We start from the raw sequence: 27,177 nt of genomic DNA on the forward strand, positions 1-27,177 counted from the left end.
GAAATGGATCTCCCAGCTCGGGCCTCGGATTTCCCAGTACCTTGGCCTGTCCTCCTGGATTCTATACAAGCTCAGACAAATACCCCTCAACCCCCTCACCCTGGGGCATGTGGGCACCACCATCCCCCTCTCTCATGCCACACTCAATCTACCAGCCAACCCCACTGGCTGGCAGCTCTATGCACGTACCCATTCCTGCCTGCAGTCCAGCCCCATCGCTGCAGGCTCCATGTGGGGACACTTCTGCCCTGGTCTCCTAGCCCCTGCCCTTGTCCCCCAGCTTCCTGAAGCCTGCATCGACTCTTATCTCTCTTCTGCTCAAAAGCCTCCAACAGCCTCACTCAGCGTAAAATCCAGACTGCTCTCGGGGGGGTCCCCAAGGGTCTACAGAAACTGGTCCCCAGGGCTGAATCCCACCCCTGCCTGGTTTTGTGCAGCTCAAGAGCTAAGAATGGTTTTCACACTTATAGGTGGTTTGGGCGGAAAAAAATCAAAAGAAGAGTAATGTTTTGTGATCCATGAAAATGACCTGAAATTCACATTTCAGTGTCTATAAATAAAGTTTTATTGGGACAGAGCCTCGCCCATCCAATTCGCCTTGGCCGAATTGAGGTCTGAGGGCCCCCGAAGACAAAAATATTACTGCCTGGCCCTTTCCAGGGAGAATTGGTCCACCCCTGCTCTGAACAGTACCCCGGTCATCTCCCGGAGCTCACCTCCCCTACGCTTGCCCTGGTCAGGCCCATCCTGTTGCGGTGGCCTCCTTTCTGGTCTGGGCCTCTGATCTTGCAGTGTCCTCTACCTGGAGCACCCTCCCTCCCCCACTGTCCACATGGTCGGTTCCTCTCCTGTTGTCTACCCTGGAAGGCACCTGAAGAGGGTTTTGGTTTTGTTTTTGTTTTTTATTGCTCTTCTCCCCACCTGACGCCACACTGTGTCCCCTACTGAATACATTCTGTTTCCTCTGGGTCTATTCCCCTACGATGTCAGAGAAGACAGCATTAAGCCAAACATGGGGCCCTTCCGAGCGTGGGTCCGTGAAGCCAGGCCTGATCGCCAGCACCTACCACAGGGTCTGGAACATGGTTGGGACCCAATAAATGTCTGTTGAATGAATTAAATAGTAACTCCGGAGAATAAAAATGAGAGACAGACTTTCCAGGAAGCAGTGAGGCAGTGGGCATCTATGAACCTCTAAAAACTCCAATCTTCTTGCTTGTGGGATTTTTCTAAAACCTGACACAAGGGCAGGAGGCCGGCGGGAGGGGATTTAACTGGAGGCTCACAGCTCCAGTTAAATCCCATCTTATGGATGGGGAAACTGAGGCCCAGAAAGGCTCTGAGAAGGCTCAGAGCAAGTATGGCAATGTGTTGGGGCCTTGAAGGAAAGGCTGGTGGTAAAGAAGCAGAAAAGAGTGGGGAGGGTATGCCAGGCAGCTGGGAGGATGGGGCCAAGGTGCAGAGGCTGGTCTGTGTGCTGAGAAGAGAGAATGAAAGGTCCCGAGAGACAGCTGGGGGCGGGGGGGGGGGCGGGGGGGGAGGGTGTCTGTGTGTCTGTAGTCACGCAGGCAGTCACGGTGTCCGGTGTTCGCTTTCGTCCCTCTGGGGAGTGAACAAAAGCCGAACCTGACTCCTGCTGTCTGCCCAGAAACTGGAGCTGGCCAGTGGAGGGAGGGAGGGAGGGAGCTGCCCGAGCAGCCTGATGGGGGATGCGGAGGATGCCCCCAGGCCTCTTGGCGCTGCCCCTGCTCCAGCCGAGGCTCCTCCCCGCCTCCCAGACACCCAGACACCCTCACACCCAGTCTGAGGCTTTAACACCTGTCCGCCCCCCCCACTCACCCCACACCTGTGCTACGCACCCAATACACCCATGTCCCAAATCAGGTGTCTTTGGTTTTTTTTTTTAGCTGCACACACTTTTTGAAGGATTCGATTTCAATATAATTCTACTTTTGAAATTAACCAATGATATGGTTTGGGTTACCACTGGCTACATCTCAGGAATTCTTGGGGGGTAAACGTGAGCAGTCCACCTTAGGAACGGATTTCAAACAGGGTGAAGAATTTTAGGATCATTCCTCAATGAATGAGTCTGACTCTGTGCCACATTTTGTAGGTGGTTCATGAGCCATTTACTCCTGTCTTGGTCTCTCCCTACCTCTCTCTTTTTTATCAGTAGACTCCCTCCCCCCTCAACCCCGGGGGAAGTCTGGTGTCTCACTTCCTCACTGTGTGACCTTGGGAAAGTTCCTTAACCTCTCTGGGCCTCCCCTCCTCATCTATAAAGTGGGATAATAAAAGTTCCTGCCCCATATGATTGTTATGAGGAATAAGTGAGCTAATATCTGCAAAGCACACAGTAAGCTCCTTATAACGCTCAAAAACACACAAATAAAACAAAAACAAATAAAACCAAAAATAGGTGAAATAAGTAAAAATGAATTCAATGATATTACATTTAAATTTTAAAAATTAAATTAAAATAAATCAAAGGAAAAGGAATGTTAAGCTTAATAAATCATAGAAATAAATAAGATGAGTTGAGAAAATCCGAGGGGGCAAGCGGAAGCTGGGGACAGACCCACAGTCACCAGCTAGCTGGGAGGAGAATGTACTCAAACCCAGAGCCACCTGACTTTACAAGCAGGTGTGTTCCTCTGCCCCTTTCTTTTTGGCTTTCCAGGACTCCTCGGGCTGGGCCCTCTTCAGCATCAGCCCGCTCACACGCTCTACTCCAGCCCAAGGAACCTGCTCATCATCCCAAGATGCCCTGAATCAACCAGGCCTGGCCCAGCCTCTGAACCGTTGCCCACACTGGTCTCTGTCCTCTAACCCTAGATTCTCTCAGTCTGTGCCCTGGACTGGCCCCCACACAGGCAGGGACCTGGGGGGCCAGGAGGGAGTGGGTACGACTGAAGAAGGAACATCTCCTTCTGGGAGTTCACAGTCCAAGGTGTGGCTGCATGGGAAGCCAGCTCCAGCCTACCTCAGGGCCTTTGCACTGGCTGTCCCCTCTGCCTGGAATGCAATTCTTGAAATATACACACAATTCCCTCCCTCTTTCCCTTCTGATCTTTGCTCTGATATCAGCTTCTTGGTGAGGTCTTTCTTGACAACTTGCTTTAAAATTGCAACCATCTCCCTTGCCCTGGATGCTCCCTTTCCTTGCTTTCTTTGTCTCCATGGTACCAAAAAAAAAAAAAAAAAAAAAAAAGCCTTTGCACTTACTTATCTTGTTTAGTTTCCATCACCCCACTCAGCTGTCAGCTCCAAGAGAGCAGGCATTTCCTCAGTGCCTACCACAGTGCCTGATACAAACATTTGCTGAATGAATCCTCAAAAGCAAGAGATAAGGGTCCCTGAGAAATTGAGTCCTCAGAAAAGCAAGTTGTCACTGGAGCTTGGGAGAATGGAGATTCTTCCGGAAGAAGAGTTTCTGGTGCCATATAGGGTTGGGGCTGTAGAGGGTTTGACAGGCAGCAATGCATGCAGGAGAGGGCTTTCCCGGCAGAGGGAACAGCCAGGGCAAAGGTCTGGTGGCTGGAAACTGAGCAGGGACACAATGGGGACATGAGGGCAGCAGGGTGCAGTAGACAGGAAAGGGAGGAGAGGAAGCAGAAGCTACGGGGTGGGTGGTGAGGAACCTGTGCATGGTGAGGAACCTCGGGAGAGTCCAGAACATGGAGGGGCCTGGTCATATGGAAGCTGCCAGAAGGATCAGAGGAGGGGCAGAGGACAGTACTCCAAAGGCCCAATGACCAGGCCCTGGGGCACATGAGCCTGAAATGGGGGGATACTGGGCATCTCAGTGGCCTCAGACTCACCTCTGTCTTCTTAAATCGTGCCCGGAGGGTCTTCATGGCCAGCGTCTGGTGGTTCTCTTCAACCTAAGCCACCTAGGGAAGCATAAGAGTAGGGTGGGATGAGGCACCTGGGGAATAGGAGGGTCACCGGCCTCCCCTACCTCAAAAGGACCTCTTCCTCTTCCCTGGGCCATTTCAGACCCTAGAACAGGAACCAGATGCAGGACACCCCATCTCCTAATTGCTGTGTGTCCTTTGGCAGGTCACTTGCCCTCTCTGAGTCTCACCTTCCTCAAACTTAAAATGAGGGAGGTAATCCCCTTTTGACCAACTTGTGGTAGGTTTTCAGTGAAGTCCCTAGCATAGAGCCCAGCAAACAGTAGGTGCTCAATATATGCACTTCACCAGTATTCCCTGTTGTCCAAGCAGATCAAGCTTTTTCTGGTCTCCAAGCTTCCATCTGTGCAGTTATTTCTACATAGAATGCCCTTTCTTCTCCTTCTTTTCTGGTGAACTCCTATTTACCCTTCACAGCCCAGTTCACAAAATCCCGTGTTCTGATGAGCTTTGCCTGTCGTCCACAGGCTGAACTCTTAACTCCTCAAACTGGGTTTCCCTAGCCCTAGTTGGGTCCCTTCCTCTGCCCCAGCCCTGGCTTTGAAGGTTGGAAGTGTCTGGGCAGGTACTGTCTTCCCGAACAGTGAGGGGCTCCTGGGGGCCAGGCCCAGAGCTGAGGCCCCTTAGCACAAAGGCACGGTTCTTGGATAATCAGAGAAGATTATCTCCAGCCAAGTCCCCTTACATCAGGCTGGCATCTGTGTGAGGGAGAACACGGAGGCAAGTCACCCCAGGGGAGCACAGGTCTGGGGTGATGACTGTATACGTGTATATGCACCTGTCCGTCCACCCGGGCCTGTGACGTGTTCTTTGCGTGTACAGGGATCGAGAGCAGGCAGACACACTTCAAGGTGTGTGGCTACGGATTCCTTCCTATTTTGAGTCGGATTCCTACGAAGACCTGTCCATCACCTGTCCAACCTGCCTGTGAATTCTCAAAACTATCCTTCCTTCCACCTGTCTGTTCATTCATCTATTCACCTGTGCATCCATCCTCCTACCCAAGCATGTACACAGCCATCCGCTGGCTACCAGCCACCAACTCACCTTCTCATGGTTCTTCATGACCCTCCAACCATACTTCATCCACCACTCACCCACCATCCAACCACCCACCCACTTACATATTGAACAACCACCCACCCACCCAGCCACCCACCTCTACATCCAACACCCACCTCTACATCCAACACTCACCCATCCATCCACCTACCCACCTACCTACACATCCAACACCCACCTCTACATCCAACACTCACCCATGCAACACCCACCCATCCACCCACCCTACCGTGCATTCATCCATTCATCCTTCCATCTACCCACCCATCTATCTACTGACCACCCATTCATCCACCCACCCCTCCACCAATCAACATACCCATTCACTTAGCACTCACCCTACCCTTTTTCTTCCACCTCTGTCTCAATCACACCCAGAGCAGAGTGTAATAAGACACCCAAGAGGAGTCCACAGGTTGGCTGGGCAGGAGGGGATCCATGGGCTTGGGGGATGGGAGTAGCTTCCTGGAAGAGGTGATGATATATAAAGGAGGGCCTGATGGCCAGGCAGGATGCTGAGAGGGGCAGCAGCAGTTAAAGAGGGTACATACCTAGACAATGCAAAGCTGGGAAGTGGGAAGTGCGTGCATGAGTGTGTGTGTGTGTGTGTGTGTGTGAGAGAGAGAGAGAGAGAGAGTGAGAGAGAGGGTGCTGGGAAGTTCCTCAGCGTAGCTGGGACATACATGGGCCTCTCCTTGCTCCCACACACCAGGGCTCAGAGGCAAGGGGCTGCCTCTAACCAGCGCCTCCATCCCAGCCTTCCCTCACTTCCTCCTCTCCTACCTCCTGCAACTCCAGTGACTCTAGCACCAGGCCTCCTCGCCCACTGCCGGCTCCAGTTACCTGCTCCCAGCTGGGCCACCAGCTCACACGGGCAGCTCCAAGCGCTCAGCTCAGAAACCCGCTCAGCTCAGACACCCGATCAGCTCGGAGAGGGCAGCCGCCCCAGGGGGCCGGGGATGAGCAGAGGGAGGAGACTGCGGGGCTGCCTGCTGGCCAACGAGCTCTGGCAGGAAGACACCAGCTCTCTTCCACCACCCTCTGCCTCTCTTCCCGGCCTCTGCACTTGCTGTTTCTCCACCAGGAACGCCCCTTCTGTACCCCATGTCACTCCCAACAGGCTCCCTCTCCCCATCTCATTCCTACTCACTCTTCGGATCTTTGCTGCAACACCCCCTCCTCCAGGAAGCCTTCCCGGATGCACCCAGGCTGGGTCAGGTGCCTCCTCTGAGCTCCCTATGGCCCGGTGCCCTCATGGCACCTGAACCACACTAAGTCACCATCTCTCGGTCACCGCTCTGTGTCCACCTCCCGCCACAAGGTGCCACCTTTGTTCTCCAGTGTCCCCCCCGCACGGTTGGTGCTCCACACGTCTCTTAAATGCATCCTCAAGGCCACCAGCCCCAGGGCCCTTGAGCAGTCTCTTAGCGGTGCACCAGGCCTGCCGAGCGCAGACTACCACCGGCCTGGATGACGTTCGGGTAATTCGGCGCGGCGTCCGAGACCCGACCTGGGGACGCCCACACTGCCCCCCGCACACTTGCACGAGGGCCCTGCACTGGTGACTTTGTGAACTTCTGCAATGTGCGGCGGAGAGAGCCCCGACCGGAAGCACGAGTCCTCTGTCCTCGTGAGGGACGTGGAGACTTCCATTTACTCATTTGCAAGAAGAAGAAAGGGGGCACCGGTTGCCTGTGCCCCTCATTTGAGAGGTGACTGGAGGGCTGTCCCGTAGGCGGCCGCCCCTGTTTCCCGCCACCCACCGACACGTCGAAGGAAGCGGCCTTCTCTCTGCCAGCAGTTGAGATGGCGCCTGAGGCGTCAGACGGGGCGCATGCGCCTTGGAGGCAGAGGCCGGGCGCGGAGGGCGGAACGCGACTCCTCCTCCCCCTCCTGTCCCGCCCCGTTTCCGGCGGAAGCGGCCTCAACAAGAGAAACTTTATTGTTCCCGCTGGGGCGGCGAGGATGTCGGTGAATTACGCGGCGGGACTGTCGCCGTACGCGGACAAGGGCAAGTGTGGCCTCCCCGAGGTGAGCTCGGCCCCGCGTCCCGAAGGCCGCCCCCGGCGCCGCGGGCTGGGCGGGGCCGGACAGCAGCGGGGCATTGTGGGAATATCGGGAGGCACTGAGGCTAGACAATGGGAGGGACTTCCCAGGGAGGAGGGGGCGGGAAGTGACGCCCCCTGCGTTCCCGGGGACCGGGACGCCCCCAGCCCCGGGTCGGCCGGGCTGGACCGAGCGAGGCCTTCGCGTTGCGGGGAGTCCTGAAGTTCTGATGGGGGAAGCGAGGGGACGCAGTTGCAGGCGGAAGGCTCGGCAGGGGCGAAGGCGAGGAGGTGGAAATAAATACACTTGGGGCACAAATTAGGCCAGAGCCGGGACCGCAGGGGCCGCACGTGCCAGACTGGGGAGCTGACACTTTATCCTGAGGGTGATGGACAAGGGTTTTAGGTTGGATGCACGTAGATATGTGTCAGAAGGACCCCTTCTGCCGCTGCAGGACTTGGGGTGAGTCACTTCCCTTCTGGGTCCCCTCGCCCCTCTGTAAACTGGGGGGAAGATTGCCCCCCTCCCCTAAAGGCTGGTCTGTGCGTTCTGAGGGAGGCATTTAATATGAACCCTCAGAATCCCTCCGAAGCCCCTCTCTTCTCTTCCTGCCTGTCCCTTGTTTGGTCGCTTGATTCCACAAACATTTATTGAGCCCCTACGGGGCATCAGGCACTTTCTCAGCCCTGGGACCACAGTAGGGAACAAGGCGTACAGAACCCCCTCATGCTAGCAGGGAGACAGACACGGAGCAAGTAAATATAAGAAGTCCGATGATGGTAAGTAAGCTTTAGGGAGAAAAATAAAGCAGGGAGTGGTGAGGAGAGCTGGGCCTGCACTGAATCCGGGACCCAGGAGGCATCACTGGGATCACTTTTGGTTTTTCAATTTTTTTTTATTGTGGCGAAATACACAACATAAAATGTACCACCTTAACCATTTTCAGTGCATAGCTCAGTGGCATGAAGCACACTCACGCTGTCATGCAACCACCCTCATCATCCGTTTCCAGAACTTTCCATCTCCCCACACGGAGACTCTGTCCCCATGAAGCACGGACTCCTCACCCCCTGCCCCAGCCCTGGCTCCCACCCTCTCCTCTCCGTCTCTGTGGACGGGACTCCTCTGGGGACCTGAAGCTTACCATCATCGGACTTCTTATATTTACTTGCTCCGTGTCTGTCTCTCTGCTAGCATGAGGGGGTTCTGTATGCCTTGTTCCCTACTGTGGTCCCAGGGCTGAGAAAGTGCCTGATGCCCAGTAGGTGCCCAATAAATGTTTGTGGAATCAAACCTCCCGGGAGTGAGTTCCTGCGGGATGTGTCCTTCTATGTCCGGCTACTCTCACTGACCACAGTGTCCTCGGGGTCCCTCCACGTCGTGGCAGGTGTCAGGGTCCCTTCCTTTCTGTGGCTAAACAATATTCCAGTGTGTGCATGGACCGCAGTGTGTTTATCCTTCATCCATCTACAGACCCTTGGACTGATTCCACGTTTTAGCGATTGTAAATGATACTGCTGTGAACTTGGGTGTGCAAATGAGATGACTTTTGAGCCAAGACCTAAAGGAGGTGAGGGAGGAGCCATGTGGGAGCACTCCAGGCAGAGGGTACAGCCCATGCAAAGGTCCTGAGGCAGGACCAGGCCTGGTGTGTTGGAGGACTAGTGAGGAGGCATGTGTGACTGGAGCAGAGTGGGCGAGGGGAAGAGAGGGAGGAGGGTAGGGTAGGTCATGCAGGGCCTTGAGGGCCGCTGGGAGGGCTTAGGCTTTTACCCTGAGGAATGCGGGAGCCCCGGAGGGCTGTGGGCAGAGGAGGGACATGAGGACAAGCTGCCTTTTCCAATCGGTTCTCCCCTCTGGGCAAGGCAGGGGCATCCCAGTCTGTGGCTAGTGACCTCTCCCTTCTGCTCTGTCGCTGACAGATCTTCGACCCCCCTGAGGAGTTGGAGCGGAAGGTGTGGGAGCTGGCGCAGCTGGTCTGGCAGTCCTCCAACGTGGTGTTCCACACAGGTGCTGGGATCAGCACCGCCTCGGGCATCCCTGACTTCAGGTCTGTGGGCATGCAGGGGAAGTTGAGGCAGGGCCTGCCACACCGCCAGCAGCTTCCCTGTTAGCTCACAGAGGCTTGGGCATCAGAACCCACCCTGCTGCCTTCCCCTTGGGGGTGTCGGGCACTGGAAAGACCCCCCCCTTGCAGACACGTCCCTTTAAGTCATGCGCAACATTCCACTCACACCCCATTGGCCAGAGCATGGTCACCTGACCATATCTAGCTGCAAGGGATCCTGGGGAATGTAGTCTCTTGCCTGGGCTCACCATGCATGCCTGAATACTGGGGTTCTATTACCTTAGACGATGGGAAGATTGATATCAGGGGCAATTAGCTCCATGCTCACTTGCAAATATTTTTCTTTTTTTTTTAAAGATTTTATTTATTTATTCATGAGAGACAGAGAGAGAGAGAGAGACAGAGGCAGAGGGAGAAGCAGGCTCCCCGCGGAGCAGGGAGCCCAATGCAGGACTCGATCCCAGGACCCTGGGATCACGACCTGAGCCAAAGGCAGACGCTTAACCGACTGAGCCACCCAGGCGTCCCTCTTTTTTTTTTTTTTTTTTTAAAGATTTTATTTATTCATTTGAGACACAGAGATACAGAGAGAGAGAGAGAGAGAGAGCATGAGCAGGGAGAGAGGCAGAGGGAGAAGCAGGCTCCCTGCTGAGCCAGGAGCCCGATGTGGGGCTTGATCCCAGGACCCTGGGATCATGACCTGAGCCGAAGGCAGACGCTTAACCATCTGAGCCACCCAGGCGCCCCTGCAAATATTTTTCTATCAGACCTGGTGTCAGGCAAGTGGCTTGAACCATCCAGACCTCAGCCTCTCACCTATTAACAAGGGTGTGCGACCAGACAATGTCTAGACTCCTCTCTCCTTGGCGCATCCTGTGTTAGACAAGAGTCTTCTTGGTGAAGCATCCACGTCTCAACTGGCAACCCCCTAGCGGCCCCTGTAGGCCCTGAGTTTGCAACCCTGCCCCATAAGGCAGGCCTGTCGCATTCATACTCCCTCCCTAGGCCTCATGGGCCCATAGCCCCAGACCTGCAGCAGGAGAGCAGATTCCTGCTTCTTCTTCTTCTTCTTCTTTTTTTTTTTAAGATTTTATTTATTTGACAGAGAGAGACACAGCGAAAGAGGGAACACAAGCAGGGGGAGTGGGAGAGGGAGAAGCAGGCTTCCCACTGAGCAGGGAGCCCGATGCGGGGCTCGATCCCAGGACCATGACCCGAGCCGGAGGCAGATGCCCAACAACTGTGCCACCCAGGCGCCCCAGATTCCTGGTTCTGGAAGGAATGTTAGGCTTCTAAGGCGTGACTCCCTCCTACCCCTCCTTCACAACCTGCCATGGCTCCCCACTGCCACACAGGAGAGTTCCAGGTACTTCGGGCTGGAAATCAAAGCTCTTCCTGCTCTGGCCTCGGGACATCTCTCCCACCTCAGCCCCTGCTGCTCCTACTGGAGCCCCCAGACCACTTGCATTTCCCCAACTCATAGGCTGTTGTCAGTCCCCTAGGCCTCTGCTTACCCCTTCTGCCTGAATCGCTCTGCCCTTTCCTCGCACAGTTGAAGAGACAACTCAGCCTCCTCCAGGAAGCCTTCCCGCACTCCCCATGCATAGCCCCCACCACCTCCACTGGGCTCCTCCAGTTCCACAGGCTGCAGGGTCTGTGGCCACTTGTGTCCCCCCTCCACAAGATGGAGGACTCCTCGAGGGCAGGGCCCGGGTCCAGTAGGACCCCAGCATCACCCAGCGCAGGGCCAGGCTCAGTGCAGCAGCAGGAAATGTTGATTGAAATGAATAATTTTTTGCCCTCATGCACCACATGCTCCCTCCTCTCCCCTTACCCTCCCTCTTTTTCTCTCCCCTCTCTTTGTCTTGCTCACTGTGTCTCTTTCTATCTCTTGTCTCCCTGATTCTCTGTCTCTGTCTCTGTCTCTAATGCTCGGTCTCTTATTCTGTATCCCTGTCTCCTTGAACTCTAAACTCTCTGTGTCTCTCCCCACCTGCCGCCTTCAGGGGCCCCCATGGCGTCTGGACGATGGAGGAGCGGGGCCTGGCCCCCAAATTCGACACCACCTTTGAGAGCGCGCGGCCCACGCAGACGCACATGGCCCTGGTGCAGCTGGAGCGCGTGGGCCTCCTCCGCTTCCTGGTCAGCCAGAACGTGGACGGGCTGCACGTGCGCTCCGGTTTCCCCAGGTAACCCCCCGCTTCCGGCCCCGCTCGGCCCGGGCCAGGCCACACCTCTCTCTGGGCCTCAGTTTCCTCATCTGTAAAATGAGCATGGACGCCAGCCCCTCCCCCGTGAGGCCGCCGTGGCGATCTAGTGAGGCGGCAGGGAGAAGCGCTTGGCGCCCAGTAGGGCTCTGTGAACCAGAGCTGTCCTGCACGGTCACTACCTCCCGAGTTCCATTTTGGAGGACGAAGCACTGATCCCCCAGCACCCACTGTGTGCAGACAGAAGCAAAATGGATCACACCCAACAACCATTTACAACCACTTACCCAGTGCCCACTGGCGCCGCACGCTGTTCTAGACACAGGATGCTGGGCACACAAGACGGAAGCGCTGCCCTCCCAGGACTTACGCTCCCGTGGCGAGGAAACAGAAGACGAGATAAATTAGCGAATTGCATTCTAGGTCAGGCGGTGATCACTGCCAGGAAAGAGAAGGGGAAGGTAGGGTGGGCTGGAGCCTGTAACAGGCCAGGGGGGCTGTGACACAGGAGTGGGGACGTGAGGGAGGTGACCAAGGGAACCAGGGCAAGAGCCCAGGCCTGATCATTGCTCCCCCAACTATCCCAAAAGTTAGGCACTGCTGTCCCATTTCACGGACGGGGCCTGAGGCACAGAGAGGTTAAGCGACCTGCCCAAGGTGACACAGCTGGGAAGCAGTAGCGCCGGGAGTTGATCCCATGTTCCTCTGCTTCCAAAGCCCATGCCCCCTGGGCCTCCCATCGCCTCAGGTTCTTCCTTTGCAAACTGGGGATCAGAACTCCTGTCCTTCAGACTTGGTGACATTCGGAGGTTCCGACATGATTGTGGATGGATTTTGTGAGCGGAATGGGCTGTCTGTGAACAGAGGTGGGGTCAGCCCTGAGGGTTAATGACTCCTCGGGCTCAGGGAGGTTGGGCCATCTGGGTGAGGTTGTACACTGTGTGGGTGGTGGAGTCAGCAGTCAGAGGCACCAGAAGGAGAGAGTCCATTGATCCTATGGTTGAAGGCTTAGGGAAGGCTTCCTGGAGGAGGAGGGCTCGGTACTTGGCCTGCAGCTTCAGGAACCAGAACCCTGTGCCACGGCTACGTGTCTCTCTTCTCCTTCCACAGGGACAAGTTGGCGGAGCTCCATGGAAACATGTTTGTAGAAGAGTGTGTCAAGTGTAAGACGTGAGTGCCACGGGGGTGGGGGGAGTTAGGGTTAGAACGGGCCGGCCCCATTCTCTGTCACCTCCCGGGTCGGGCTCTGTGTAAGAGCCCTATGAGTCTCCTCTGGCGTGGCCAGAGACCCAGGCTGGGGTGGGGGCTGGGGGCTTGTGTTCCTCCTGGGGAGGCGCGTTCCCCTTCTGCGCTGCCCTAACAATGACCACAAGCTGAACAGCTCGAAACAGAAATGTGTCATCGTGGCCTGGAAGCCGGAAGTCCGAGATCGGTTGTCGGCAGGGCAGGGCTCCTGCTGAACCCTGCAGGGGGCGCTTCTTCCTGCCCCTTTGCTTCTTCTGGAGGTTTCTCACAGTCCTTGGTGCTCCTCGGCTTGTCTTCCCCTCACGCCACCCTCCGCCTGGTTCATAAGGACACCAGTCCTATGAGATGAGCGCCAGCCTCCCCTGTGTGATCTCATCTTAACTCATTACATCTGCAACGATCCTATTTCCAAATGCGGTCACGCTTTAAAGTATTGGGGGCCGGGACTCCAACATATCTTTGAGGGGACACAATTCAGCCCATAACGGAGTGTGACAGAGGTGTGTCGGCCCGCTCTGGGAAGGCTGAGCCAGAGCCCTTCCCGAAGCTGGGGTGCTCTGCTTGTGTCTCCTTGAGCTGGCTGAGCAGCCACCCAGGTGGGGCCCCCAAGTAAAAAAAAAAAAAGTGTCCCCAAATTTATTTTGAAAAATTTCAAATCTACAGAAAACTCATATAAGAATCGTTTGATGAACCCGAACTTAGCCTAGAGCAGAGCTCAGCAAGCTTTTTCTGTAAAGGGCCAGATGGTAGAACGTTTTCAGCTTTGTGGCCCAGGCAGTCTCCGTCAGGATGACGGGCTCTGCTGTCGTGGTGTGAAAGTCGCCGTAGACAACTCAGGAAGGAATGGGCATGGCCGTGTGCCAATAAAACTTTATTCACAAAGACAGGAGGCTGAGGGCCAGATTTGATCCTCGGGGCCACAGTTTGCTGATCTCAGCATGGATTTGACAATCTTTCGTCCCTATTTTGTTAGTCCTCGCTGTGCTGTTGAGGCGTAAGTGTCCACCGCCCCAGGCCCACGGGACACGTGTCTCCCGTGGCCACAGCACATTCGTAGTAAAGGCCGGGATGTGGATGACTGTGTAGATCATCCAGGCCCTCACCTGGCTTCCCAGTGCTCCCATGCCTTCTAGTTTTGTCCCAGTCCACGATCCAACCTGGGGTCACGCTTTGCATGTCATTGTCAGGTCTCTCTAGTCTCCTCGGTTTGGAATACTTCCCAGCCTTTCTGTTTCCATGCCCCTGGCATTGGGGTGCAACCAGGCCGGCTGTGTTGTGGAAGCCCCCCACTTCCCTGGGAGAACAGCTCCCCCAAAAGAGCAAGAGCCGCCCAGATCAGGCTGCAGGGGAGCAGGGGGTGGGCTGACCCAGCCCCATGGGGCCCCCTTCCTCCCCCAACACAGGCAGTACGTCCGGGACACCGTCGTGGGCAGCATGGGCCTCAAGGCCACGGGCCGGCTCTGCACCGTGGCCAAGGCGAGGGGGCTTCGGGCCTGCAGGTGAGTGACCTCTCGCTGTGCCTGGACGCCGGGGGCGGGGTGCATGTCTCCATGCTGATCCCCCCACCCCTCCCCTGCAGGGGGGAGCTGAGAGATACCATCCTGGACTGGGAGGACGCCCTGCCTGACCGGGACCTCACTCTCGCCGACGAGGCCAGCAGGTCTGACCCTCAGATGAGCCCAGATTGGGCAGGTGGGGACACAGGCAGAAGCACAGCCAGCTCCGGCCCTGGGCCATCAGGAGAGGCTTCCTGAAAGAGATGGCTGCCCTGCTCTGGGCCTCACTGTCCTCTTCCTGACGCCCTGCTCTGGGCCTCACTGTCCTCTTCCTGACGCCCTGCTCTGGGCCTCACTGTCCTCTTCCTGACGCCCTGCTCTGGGCCTCACTGTCCTCTTACTAACAGCAGCTACTCATGCTGCACCATGCACATGTTACAGGCAGGGAAACTGAGGCTTCAGCAGGTGGACTCCTGTCCAATGCTACCCATCTGGGAAGTGGATGAGCCGGGATAGAACCCAAGTCCCAAGCATTGAAGGTCCTGCCCACGTCAAGAACCCTGCTTCTGCCAGCGGGGTGGGGAGGTGGCTCAGGCAGAAGGGAAGCGGCAGGGGCAGGACTCAGGGCAGCTCAGAAGCTGGCCCAGGCTGTGGGCGGCCCTTGAGAGCAGAGGGTGTGGAGTGAGCTGACTTCCCAGGGCTGGGCGTGTTGCGGGAGCACAAGGTGGGTGGTGAGGCCATAGGGCTTGAGCCAGGAGGGGTTGGAGGCCTCCCAGTCTTGTGGGGCAGGAGGAGGGCTGCAGAGACCCTTGTGCAGGGCTAGAAGGGGCTCCATCTGACTCTGCCTTCCCGTCCCAGGAACGCAGACCTGTCCATCACACTGGGCACCTCACTGCAAATCCGGCCCAGTGGGAACCTGCCCCTCGCCACCAAGCGCCGAGGAGGCCGACTGGTCATTGTCAACCTTCAGCCCACAAAGCATGTACGTTCTGAGCCCACCCTGACATGCTCCCTGCCCCAGCCTCCCTCCCCTCCCGACCTCTGCCTCAGCCTGACCTGTCTTTGCCCCCGCAGGACCGCCACGCCGACCTCCGTATCCATGGCTACGTGGACGAGGTCATGACCAGGCTCATGAAGCACCTGGGCCTGGAGATCCCCGCCTGGGACGGCCCCCGCGTGCTGGAGAGGGCGCTTCCCCCCATGCCCCGCCCACCCGCCCCCAAGCTGGAGCCCAAGGAGGAGGCCCCCACCCAGCTCAACGGCCCAGCACCCGCCAGCCCCAAGCCGGAGCCCTCAGCAGAGCCCTGCACCCAGCACAATGGCTCCGGGCCCGCCAGCCCCAAGAGGGAGTATCTGGACAGTCCTGCGCTGCACAGGCCCCCCAAAAGGGTGAAGGCCGAGGTGGCCCCCAGCTGACCCGGGGGCCCGGGGAGGGTGGGGCTTTTTATAGAAACCATGGATTCATCTTTTCTTACTGGTTTCACTTTGTTACTTGTACCTGCCCGTGGGGGTGGGGGGGCGACCTCAGGGTGCTGATTGCCGGGCTCCAGACCCCAGGGCAGGCTCACCCTCCACTGCCTCTCTCTCTAGCTCTAGGGGCATCCAGTGTGGGCCTGGGGAGGAGCATTTACACCCTGGACATGGACCTTGGATCTGACCCCAGGCACCTGCTCCTCCTGGGCCCCAGCCCCTGACTCAGGATGTTCGGGGGATGTGTGGCCAGGCCCTCCCTAGTTCCCAGTGTAAACAAGGTTAACTCTCTCTGGCCCTGGGCCCTCACACTCCCCTTCCCGTGCCCCACCCCCAAAATCGCCTTCACAGTCCCTCCGGGAGGTGGGGGGGGGGGCAGAGTCACCATTCAGGAGCCAGACTTCATGGTGGCACAGACAATGGGGGTTTACACTGCCTCTGGGGCTAGAGGGAGAAAGGGGTGTGTCTACCTGGCTGCCTCCAGACTTCCAAAGAAGTCTTCAATGCAATAAAAGCAGAAATTCTTGCATCTGAGTCTGTGTTTGGCATTCATAACCGTGTGCCAGGTCCTAGTCCTGACAGGACTGCATGGTCCCCCTGCCCCTGTGGACCCTGCTGGGCCTCTCTGCAAACCAGGCCTGGGGGCGAAGGAGGAGGGGCAGTACCACACCTGGCATTCCTGGAGTCCCCAGTGTGTTGATGATGTGCCTGTGTGCGTGGTTTCTAACTATTTGCCCTCCACTGCTAGGCTGTGAGCCCCGTGAGCCCCGTGAGGCTAGTGAGGCTAGTGAGGCTAGGGGCCGTGCGCTTTGGTCTGGTTCCAAGCCCCTGGCCCCTGCTCAGAGCCGGTGGAGTCACCACACATTAGGAGAGCACAGGCGCAGCTGGGTTCCAGCCAGGTCCCTTCACTTCCCATGCCTCAGTCTCCCCATCCGGAAAACAAGCAGGGCGGGCTGTGCAGCCCCCAGGAAGGCAGGTCCCCAGGCCTTCCGTGGACACCCTGAAGGGCTCCCTGGGGCCCCCAGACACCTCGTGGTCCAGGCCCAGGCGTTCCCTGCGATCTGCTTGCGGCCGCTCTCCAAGGTGCTGAAGGCACCCCTGGGGCCTGGCAGGCCGCCTTCCCAGCCTGGGGGTCTGGCCGCACCTCCCTCCCCATCCCAGGCTGGCCCAGCCCCTCCTTCCAGGAGTTGAGGAGCCCGAGACTCTGCTTCAGCTCCCACCCTAATGCCGCTTTGTGCCAGCCGTGTTCTGTCAAAATACTTTATTAAGAAAAAAAAATACTTTATTAAGGATCTCTGTGATCTTAGAAAAGAGGGGTGGCTGTGGGCCAGGGTCCCCACAGACTCAGCCGGTTTCTCTTCCCTCTGTGCAGGAGGCAGGGAGGAGTCTGGGGGCAGGGGAGCTGTTGAGGCATGGGGTGTGTGTGTGTGCGTGTCTGTCTGTCTCTCTGTCTGTCTGGGTCTGTGGATCACTCTGTATGTGTCTGCCTGTTCCTTTGCCTGGATCTGTGTATTTCTCAGGCTTCGTGGCCCTGTGGTTGCCCTGTGAGCGTGTTCTGTGTGTATCTGGGTCCATGGGTTTGTGCGTCTCCATCCTGGCTCTTATGCCAGGTCTCATCTCTCACCCCCATGCCCATTGTCACTGTCCACAGAAGGGCCCCTAAGCCCAGGGGCCTGGGGGCACATTGGGATGGTGCTCACAGCTCTTCCCCTGCTGCCTCCAATCCCACCCACCCAGAGCTGAGCGCTGGCTCGGTCCCAGTCCAGCCCAGCAGGGTGGCCCCGTTCAGCTTCTCCGTTGAGTTGTCCGGGACGAGCGTCGAATTGTCCGGGACCAGTGTGGAGTTGTCTGGGATCAGAGTCGAGTTGTCCAGCCCCTTCGTCAAGTTGTCCAGAGCCGACATGCCCCGAGATTCCCAGTCCACCGTGGGGCTGCCTGGAGACCCTTCCTGGGATGTGCCGTCCTTGGACCGTGGTCCTGGGCCCTCGGAGCCTGGTGTGGCGTCGGGGGCCACGCGGGATGCAGCGTCGTTGTGCAAAGTTCTGGAGAAAACTGAACAAGGGTTTGGAGGATCATGAGGGATGGGGTGGGGGACTGGTGTCCCTCCTTTCCCTAGCCCCAGCCTCAAGGAGTAGTGAGCAGGCAAGGGGATCCCCTCCATGTCCCCCAGAGGCCCAGTATAGAGACTTGGGGAAACAAGGGGATTGTGCCCATGATGCAGCCCGGGGGGGTTTTGAGGACAGAGCATCCCTAGCCCACCTACCTCGAACAGGTGCATAGTCTCCGGCGTTCTCGGCTTTGTTGGTGACGAAAGGGCTAATGGAGGGCAGGACGATGAGGGCAAAGGAGAGCAGCAGGACCTGGCAGAGATGGGGGAGGTCACCCCATCCCTCCCCCCACCCTGTGAGCAAAGAAACCGAGGCCCAGAAGATGGGATCGTGCTTGAATTGGGGCTCAGGCTGTGCTCAGCTCCCCACACAGACCCCCTTTGCCAGGGCTGAGGACCCCCTTTATCCTGGGGACCAGGACTTACCGCTATGCAAGTGCCCGTCTGGGCCGACTTGCTGGTGGACTGGACCACAATGGCCTGGAGTTTCTTCAGCTGCTCCAAGAGGGATCTTAGTGGGAATGGGAGGGTCTTGGCTCAGCCCCATGGGGCTGTGATCTGACTCCCATCCATTCCTGGGATCTCCCAGACTGGCTGATGTCGGAACCCCATTCATCCCTCATGGCCCCAGTGGTCTTTAGAGTCCCAGACTCTCTCTCTTTGCTTCAGTAAATCTCCCTGAACATCCCACCCCCTTGCACCCACTCACTTCTCTGCCACCCCACCTCCCTGATCCAGGCCGCCATCATCTATCACCAAAATGCCAGCCCCAGCCTCTACTCTGGCCCCCCTAAGGCCCCTCCTGCCACCCTAGGGTTAATGCTCCAAGCAGTAGCCAGATGGCACTTTTCAAATATAAGTGGGCTTCTCTCCATCCTCCCAGGGCTCCCACCCCCCTGGGGTGAAAGCCCAAGTCCTCCCCATGGCCTCCAAGGCTCTGCACGACCTGCCCCATCCCCTCCCTGCCCTCCCCTCCTCCCTCTCTCCCCCTCACCTACTCTGCTCCAGCCACTCTGCTCACGTGCTGTTTCTGCTACATGCCAGACCTGGTCCCGCCCCAGGACTTTTGCACATGCTGGTTCCCTCTGTACCAAGGACACTATTCCCCCAGGTCTTCTTGTAGCTGGTTCTTTCTCATCCATCAGGTCCTATCTCAAAAGTCACCTTATCTGACCTCCCTGCCCAGAATAGCCCCCACTTGCCCTCCAGTGCCTTTATCCTGCTTCGCTTTTACCCTCAGTGACAATCACTATTTGAAAACAATCATATATTTTCATTTGTCTTGAGTATGTCTCCCACTAGACCATGAGTTCTCTAAGTCGGGAGACTGTCTGTTTGTTTACTGTTGTGGTTCCAGTGCCCAGAACAATGCCTGGCACAGACGAGGTGCTAAATATATGTTGAGTAGATGCACCTCTTAGATGGAACACACGCAGTCCTCCAGGATGCTGTGTTTCTAGCCTCTGGCTATTCATGTGTCATTCCCTCCACCGGAAATACCTGTCCCCAAGTCCAAGTGCCCTCCTTTATGCAGCCTGCCCCCTTTCTAGGTGGAGCCCTTACCCCCTGCTCTGCTTTGCCATCACAGAGGCTGTCCCCCACATTGTCCACCTCTCCTGCAAGGGACTCTGGGGGCCAGCTACCCCTGTCCTCTGCCACAGCTAGACCAAGACTCACAGGTTCTGCTTCTCGAGATGCAAGACCTTCCTCTGAAGCTCCTGGTTCTGGGCAGTGCAAGCTGACATCCTGCAGGGACAATGTCACAGTGACATTCAGAATATGCCTGCCACCAACTGGCCCAGCTGACCTCTCCCTGTCAGGCCCCACTTGACAGGCAGGGAACCTGAGGTTAGAGATGGGACGTCACTCATCCAAATTCACCGGGCAAGTTTGTGGACAGGGCCATGATTTGAACCCAGGTCTGCCTGGCTCCTAGATCCCACGTCTGCATTGATGTGGGGGCTTCACTCTAGTCTGTGCCCCCAGGACTGGGAATGGAATGCCCAACTTGGGCAGTGATGCTTCCAGAAGACCAAGGAGTAGGATGACTGGGAGTCTAAGGAGAACCAAGTTACAATCCTCACCCTCCCCGTGAGCTCAAGCCACGCTACTCTCTGAGCTCAGTCCCCTCACCTGTAAAATGGGGCAACAATTACCTAGTTCACAGAGTGTTCGGGAGAATGACGTGAAATAAGGTTGATTAGGGGCTTTGTAGATTGCATCTGAGGAACATGACAATGGTGATCCATCCATCTACGGATCCCAGATCCAGGCTGGGGCCCCACCTTTCCCATCTGCATCCCTCTGTGATTGTGGTCTCAGCCCAGACCACTCAGATGTGGAATTGAAATACACAAATCCCAGCATGTGAATATGTTGGTCTTCACATTGCATCCAGGGAAAGGAATAAGCCCCCCCCCCACACACACACACTGAAAGGCCCTTCTTTTAAATAACTCATGGGATAGAAAAGAACCCATGATGTAGATTAAGGAAGACCCAAGAACCCAATGAATGTCACTGGTGCAAATCACAATGCGTGAGGGGCAGCTAACGCAGGGCCGGGAGGGACAGACCTTTACCAGCCTTTATACAGCTCAACAAGCGAATGCACACGTGTTGAAAGTTAGCAAAAGGACAACAGAACAAACTCCCTCCAAAATAAAGCATCAAGGAAGAACATACTAAAGCTAAGAGCAATAAGACTGATGAATCACTGAACTCTACCTCCGAAACTAATAATACACTATGTTAATTAATTGAATTTAAATAAATTAAAAATAATAATAAAGATAAGAGCAGAAATGGAAGAACTAGAATACAAAAATACAGGTGGGTGGGAGGAAAAGCCAGAAAGCCATTCTCTGGCAAGAATAAGTAAATAAATAAGTCTCTGACAAGATGAATCAAGAAGATGAAGGAGAAAAAGGCGGCACAAATGAACAGCATGAATTTATTAAAATGGGTATGACTGCCAACAACATAGAGCTTAGCAAAATAGTAAGAACAACTATGAACCATTTTGTGGTGATACATTTGTAACGGACAACTTCCCAGAAATGTATGACATCCCAAAACTGACTTGGGAAGACAGAACACCCAAATAAACCCATAACACTCCATCAAGTCAGTCCCAGGTTAGGAAGTGAGCGTGCTCACTTGTTACGTTTCTGTTAAAGAAGAAAGAGGAGCCTGTCCCCTTACATGAGGTAAGAGAGAGGTGATTGGATGAAACTGGGGTCACAGTTTTTCAGCTGAGGAATTTCTGCCAGGAATGATGTCCCCTCTGTCCTTCCCAACACACACACTCAAGGAAGCCGTGATAGCTGAGGACCAGGGATGCTCAGACTGGGGGAGTAAGCACCCCATCTTCAGGCAGAGAGCCAGAACAAGATGGGTCATACATTCTCCTTTCTTGGTGCCACATATTCCAGGGGATAAAGGGACCTCGAGACTGAGCCCTCTGCCATCTCTAGGCATCTTTCCATCCTTGCAGTTCACATGAAAAATAACCTCTCCCCCAGAGTCGAAAAAAAAAACCTCTCATTTTGTCAGGCCCCCCCAAACTGTGACCCTAGTCACATTGCACCCCTCTCCCTGGGCCTCTGTTCCCCTCCCCCACCCCAAGTTTGGCATCCCAGGCCCCCAGCCTTACCGAGTTTCCAGGCCATCAATATATTCCTTCTTCTTTTTCCGGCTTTCTTGGGCCGACTGTTTGTTCCGGATTTTCCGCCGGATTTTTTTCAGCACTCGCTCCTCGTACTGCACAGTGAGTGACATGAGGAGGAGAGTCCACTCCATTGTCTGGACCCATGCTCTCTTCCCATGGGAGCCCCCCCGCAGACCCAGGGACCTGGGGGAAGACTCCAAGTGACTTCCTCTAAATTCTTGCAGTCTCTGGGGCGGGGCGGGGGGGGGGTGTCCTGGGTCCTGATGATCTTCCCAGACCCCATCCCAGCTAGGAACTGACTACCAGACTTTGCGCATTGGTGCGATGGCGCCACCTTCTGGCCACGCCTGGGAACAGCGCCTTTCCCGGAGCCGGCTGGTACCGAGACGAAGGAATGTCTTTCCAGTGGGAATGGCAAACCCAGGTCTTGAGTTGAATGAAATAGTCTTGGGGGTCGGGGGGCAGCTGCGGCGAGCTGGTTGCATATGGCGGTGTGGGAGTATGGGGGCCACAGTCACGGAATTCTTGCGTGAAAACTCCCGGCCAGAGAAATGTTAGCACCCAATTCAAACATTCACAAAATGCAGCACAGCCCAGTCGAAGCCTGTCTGCAGGGGTACCTGGCCTGCGGGTCACCCCTTTTGTGAGCTCTGGCCTGCAAGGGGCTATGATAAAGCGTGAAAGGCACGAGGAAGGCTCCCAGCGCCCGAACCACCGCCGCCTGGAAGCCCACCCTTGGTTCCCGGATGTCAAGCCCTGCCCACCGAGTTGGCCTTTAGGATGCATTTCCCGGCTCCAGCGACAGACGCGTCATGACATTCTAGCGCAGGAGGCCCCCAAGGTGAGATTCCTGGGCAGGTAGCTGCAGGAAAGGGGGCGGGGCCCGGAGCCCCGGCTCACCTTGGTGAGGGGCAGCTGGGTGGGCAGAGTGAGGCCTTCTTTGGCCAGAAGCTTCTTCTCATCCTCTGTCAGCACCAGCTCCTGGCAGTGGTCAGCCCCGGGGCGCAGCAGGTGGGGGGCTGCCACGTGATGCTGTTGCTGTGGGAAAAATCAGGACATGGCGCTGGGGGCAGGGAAACCGACCCCCTCCAGGAAATGGAAGAGGCACCAGATTTGAGAAACTATCGATTCGTCTGCTGTCAGGTCCGCATGGGCGCTGGGGCTCAGGAGAGTCAGCACCAGCCCTCTGAGCCGGGAACTGATCCTACGGAACCTCACGCGGGGACAAAAGGGCTGGACACAGTGGGGATATCCAACAAATAGGGGATAGATTTAAAAAGGCATCACCTGGGTATGCGGGGTGGGGAGTACTACACAGTGGTGAAAAAGGACGGGGCTCCCCTGTATCATGATATAAAGCAATCACCACGATAAACTCTCAAGTTAAAAAATAAAGGGCCAAAAACATGTTAAGGGTGGGACACTACTTAGTATGTCAAACTTAAAAAATGAAGAAGGAATCCCTTTGGGAGGAGTCCTTGGCACCTGTGTGGGAAGGGAGGTATCTGGCAACATAGGGTGAGGGAGAAGATCCCCCCCCCATGCCTGTGTGTGCCTTTGGAACTCGGGCTGTATGGATGCATTTGCTTGTTTTAAAAAAAAAGTGTTTAATTAAATTTAAATTATGAAAGATAAACATTAGAAATGTCACCCGAGTGTCAAAGTCTTAAAAATGTCACCCTGTGGAATGACAGACCCCAGAATAAAGGTGCAGATTGGGACAGTCTGTCAATCCTGTGGATCAATCCCCACTACGCAGAATTCTAAGCCATTAATCAGCCCAACTGGTTCCTCATCTGTGAAATGGGGGCACTAATTGGGTCGTCAGGTCTGGTTTATGGGTACTCAAAGCCCTTGGAAATACAGATGGCCCTGGGTCAATGGGCAGTGACCCAATAGGCCAGCCCAGGGATCGAGCCAGCAGCCACTGTGTGACTTATGGCAAATTGCTGACCCTCTCTGTGCCCATTTCCTCAAGGGTAAAATTAATGTAACAAGAGCCCCAATCTTTTGCATTACTGTGAGTTAAAAGATGACACATTGAAAGCATTTAGAAGAATGCTTGGTTTTAGCGTTTTTTTTTTTTTTTTAATTATTATTACTACTGGAAAGTGCCCTACCCTGTGTGTGACTCAGCCTTCCGATCTCTGAAATGGAGGTACTGGGGCCCCATGAAGCCCTCCGACCCCAATGCTCTGAGGGGTGGGGTCGGGGCTGCTCACCAGGTCGGCGGCCCCGCTGCCGGAGAGAAGAAGATCTTTCACCGTGAGGTTGCAGGATGGAGGCTGGTCCATCAACTCAACCTGCTCCTCGGAACACAGGCCCGGGCTCCACATTTCTGATGAGGGCAGATGGGGACAAAGACAGGGAAAAGTCAGGTGGGGACCCCTGAGCTCCCAGCTTCTACCTGCCGCCTCCAGAAAGGCTCCCAGGATTGACCACAATGTGCTAGGGATTTGGGGCACAGCTTGGGGCCCCAAGGCCTGGGTTGAAGGCGACAGCCCCAGCTGGTGCCTCCATCTTCTTGCTGAGGGAAATTGGGAACCCGATTCATCAGGACACTGCTGAGGGACCCACTGCCAAGCCAGCAGGAGCGGCAGTTATAGCCCAGGATCATAGACTAGATCTCCAGCCAGAGCGGCCTTATCTCCCGCTGGGGGCAGGGACCAGGTCTAATTCACCTCAGGTTCCCTCCCACCTGGCACCTATAGGCAGGCTGCTCTCCAGAACACAGACTTCAGGGTTACATAGCTCTTGGTTCCTATCCTGACTGGGCAGAGCTGTGTGACCTTGGTTAAGTGATTAAACCTCTCTGAGTCTCACTTTTGTCAACTCTCCAATGAATCTAATAAGAGCTCCCACGTCGTTGCAAGGCTCAAGGGGAAAAGGACGCCCTGCTGGGGGGTGTCTTGTGCATAAGGCTAGTTTCCCCCAGATCCAGGAGGAGTATCCCGAGGCCTAGGGTCCCATGACCTCACACACTTTCATCGAGCATCTCTATGATCCAGGCATGGGAGGTTCAAAGATGAGGCTGGCAGCGTGGTATCTGGGGCGGGAGCCAGCCTGCCAGGGTTACAGCCCAGTTCAGTGGCTCTGACTCATTCCTAAACCTCACGGGGACTCCATTTCACCATCTGGGGAATGGGCCCATGACAGCACCTATTTCAAAGGGCCGGTGTGTGGGCACAGTGCCTGGAACGAGGAGAGGGTGGTGAACGAAGATGCAGAACCCACCCAGGTCTATGGCCACAGAGGTCTCCAGCACTTGGGCCACTGGTCCCGGGGGACTGGCAAGGCAGGGGAGTCCCGGATGGTAGGACTCCATGGTATGGCAGCCGGTGGGGGTGGCGGCCACCCCACTGCGTGGAGGGGTGTCCGGGAGGTCAGAGGGCAGGTCTTCAGAGATGCCACTGTCACTGGCAGCAGGGGACCAGATCGGGGAGCTGGGCACCGAGTCTCCAGAAGCCAGGATGGAGTTTAGGAACTCATCAGAGTCTGGGCCTGGCAGGACCTGCTGGGACAGAGAGGGAGGATCGCTGTGTGACTCTGAGCAAGCCACTGATCCTCTCTGGGCCTCACTTGTCCTCTCTGCAAGACAGAAGGGGCTAATTCCCCTTCCTCCCAGGGTTCTTGGAGCCTGAACACAATCGTGCAGCGTGGGTACACCCCCCAAGGCACAAGCCCCAAGTTTGAGCTTGAACCCAACCCCAAAGTGCTGTGTGACCCTGGACAAGTTACTGCTCCTCTCTGGGCCTCGGTTTCCTCACCTCTAAGAAGAAGCTAATGTCACCTACCCCTTAGGGTAGCTGAGAGGTTCAACACAATGCTGTGCTTTGCTAAAATTGAGCTCTGTGAGCCCATGGAGTGGGGCTCTGGCTCTGTGGCCTGGTCTGGCCTCACCTGGTCCTCGATGTGGTCCCAGTCCTCACCCAGCTCCACATGTCTCAGGATGCCGTCCTGCTGATCAAACAGGAGATCCAGGAGCTCCAGGCTGCCAATGGGGTCCATGGGACCGGTGGAGGAAGCCATCTGGGGCAAGGAGGGGACAGGCATGAGGATCACACAGCCCCCTCTCCTCCCACCGCCCATCTGCACGCCACCCCAAGGTCCATGAGGCTCAAACTCAACCACCGCTCAGCCGCCAGGCCGGCCCACCCTGCCCCTGGAGCTTCCATCTCCAGATGGGCTGTGGAGCTGACACAGGCCCTCCCAGGGCATGTGAGCCAATTCCTTTAAAAGTGCTAGACAGGTGCATGCATGGGGGTGAGCAGCCTTGTCAACTCCTATGAGACTGATGAAACCAGCCCCCTCTTACCCTCCCATCCTGCCCAAGTGCCCCCCTCCTGGAGGAAAGACAAGAGCAGCCCCAGGATGGAGGCACGAGTTTGGCCATTCCGTGTTCTCTCTGGGCCTCAGTGTTCCCATCTGTACAATGGGGTGTGTGTGTGAGGCTCCTTCCAACTCTGGGAGCTTGGGGAGGGTTTCCTGGCCTCGACCCTCCCTCCCTCCCCCATGGACCCGGACAGGGCTCACCTTTCCAGCTGCTAAATCCCCATTCATGAGGCCAGCCAGCTCTGCCTCCCACCGCTTTCCGAGTCTGCTCTGAGCTGGAGCCTCACCCCACCACCAGGACTCCCAGGCTCTGCTCCGCTCCTCGCTCCAGCTCTGTAACCACCCCCAAAAGATGCTGAAATAGTATAGGGAGCTCCCAGCCCATCCCTGGGTGCTGATTGGGGGACAGGCAAGATGGACAGGGTTAAGGGCCAGTGACACCAGGGCAGGCTGGGGGAAGGGAGGGAAGACCGTTATCTTGATGTTTTGTGCTTTTCTAGCCGCAGTGGGCAAAGGCCAAAGTCTGGGGTGCCTCAGCTCTGCCATGACCTCTCCCCCACTTTCAGGGACTGTTTCTCCTCTGAGTCCCAGGTTGTGGGTCTCCAGGAGAGCCCAGGGCCCCTGGCTGGGTCCTGTCCACTCCCAGGACAGAACAAAACCAAGAGGAACAGCCCAGGCCTTTGCTGGAGCCATTCCCTCTGCCAGAAGCTCCCTTCCCTCAGGACCTGGCAACCTCCTACCCACCCTCCAAGCCCTCCCCAGCCAAACCTAAGCGGCAATCAGTTCCTTCTAGAATCTTCTATTGTTCATTTATTCCTTGAATACTGATTGAGCCAAACTTGGTCCCAACCCCAGGGCCTTTGCACTTGCTGTTCTGCCTGCCGGGAAATGCCCTCCCTCCCACCTCTGATTCTGTCACTGTCTTTGTATATTCAGCCCAGATGGCTAAGAGGCTATGGGTGACCGCCCTCTTCCCCGGAGCCCAGCCCCATAGCTCTTTGTGATATCACTGTTTTCAGGAACCCCTCACTGTTTGACATTGTCTTTTGTCTTTACCTGTTTTTGTGTCTTCCTCATTTCTCTCCTTCCCACCCCCAGGGCCTTACAGGCTAGAATGGAGTTTCCCTTGTTCTCTGCTGGGTCCCCAGTATCTAGGAAGGGCCTGCACATAGCAGAGGTGCTCAATCAGCCCTTACTCATCGAGCCCACCACTGTTGTAGGGATAAAGCACTGAACAAGCTAGACCATAAATACATAAATAAATCAGGAAAGTGATAAAAGAGTAAGTGCTACCAAGAAACTGCATATAACCACAGGGAAAGGCAACCAAAGGCTGGAAAAGCCTCCTTGAAGAAGGTGACCTTTTTTTTTTTTTTTTTAAGTAAGCTTTATACCCAATGTGGGGCTTGAGCTCACAACCACAAGATTAAGAGCTATATGCTCTACCCACTGAGCCAGCCAGGTACCCCTTAAGAATGTGACATTTAAGTACAGTCCTGGGGGAAGCGTGTTTCAGGCTGAAGAAACAGCACATGCAAATGTCCTGTGATCAGG

General features: G+C 56.0%; 2 protein-coding genes across 12 annotated transcripts; one reads left to right on the forward strand and one right to left on the reverse strand.

The window, feature by feature from the left end:
* Positions 1-6,876: 6,876 nt before the first annotated feature.
* Positions 6,877-16,043, forward strand: SIRT6 (sirtuin 6). 9 transcript variants are annotated; one of them, XM_036116032.2, is made up of 9 exons: positions 6,898-7,013; positions 8,502-8,598; positions 8,951-9,078; positions 11,103-11,285; positions 12,414-12,473; positions 13,952-14,047; positions 14,128-14,208; positions 14,903-15,026; positions 15,119-16,043. In XM_036116032.2, the coding sequence occupies exons 4-9, from the start codon at positions 11,125-11,127 to the stop codon at positions 15,458-15,460; spliced, it is 864 nt and encodes a 287-aa protein (XP_035971925.1). In that variant the 5' UTR covers positions 6,898-7,013; positions 8,502-8,598; positions 8,951-9,078; positions 11,103-11,124; the 3' UTR covers positions 15,461-16,043. The 9 variants fall into 9 exon arrangements, with proteins under 9 accessions (XP_035971921.1, XP_035971927.1, XP_035971926.1 ...); XM_036116031.2 differs by lacking the exon at positions 6,898-7,013 and adding an exon at positions 7,083-7,490; XM_078057430.1 differs by lacking the exon at positions 6,898-7,013 and adding an exon at positions 7,511-7,807.
* A 718-nt stretch (positions 16,044-16,761) lies between these two features.
* On the reverse strand, positions 16,762-25,949 carry CREB3L3 (cAMP responsive element binding protein 3 like 3). Of its 3 annotated transcripts, none has more exons than XM_036116019.2 (10): positions 25,825-25,949; positions 25,221-25,320; positions 24,526-24,802; positions 23,514-23,629; positions 22,192-22,329; positions 21,277-21,383; positions 19,299-19,367; positions 18,048-18,132; positions 17,778-17,874; positions 16,762-17,566 (listed from the first exon to the last, which is right to left on the reverse strand). In XM_036116019.2, exons 2-10 carry the CDS (start codon positions 25,230-25,232, stop codon positions 17,211-17,213), a joined length of 1,257 nt encoding a protein of 418 aa, XP_035971912.1. In that variant the 5' UTR covers positions 25,233-25,320; positions 25,825-25,949; the 3' UTR covers positions 16,762-17,210. The 3 variants fall into 3 exon arrangements, with proteins under 3 accessions (XP_035971912.1, XP_035971911.1, XP_035971910.1); XM_036116018.2 differs by having other exon boundaries at positions 25,192-25,320; positions 25,825-25,943; XM_036116017.2 differs by having other exon boundaries at positions 24,526-24,805; positions 25,192-25,320; positions 25,825-25,943.
* Positions 25,950-27,177: the final 1,228 nt, after the last annotated feature.

The sequence above is a fragment of the Halichoerus grypus genome, chromosome 1 (assembly GCF_964656455.1).
Source record: "Halichoerus grypus chromosome 1, mHalGry1.hap1.1, whole genome shotgun sequence".
Taxonomy (NCBI): domain Eukaryota; kingdom Metazoa; phylum Chordata; class Mammalia; order Carnivora; family Phocidae; genus Halichoerus; species Halichoerus grypus.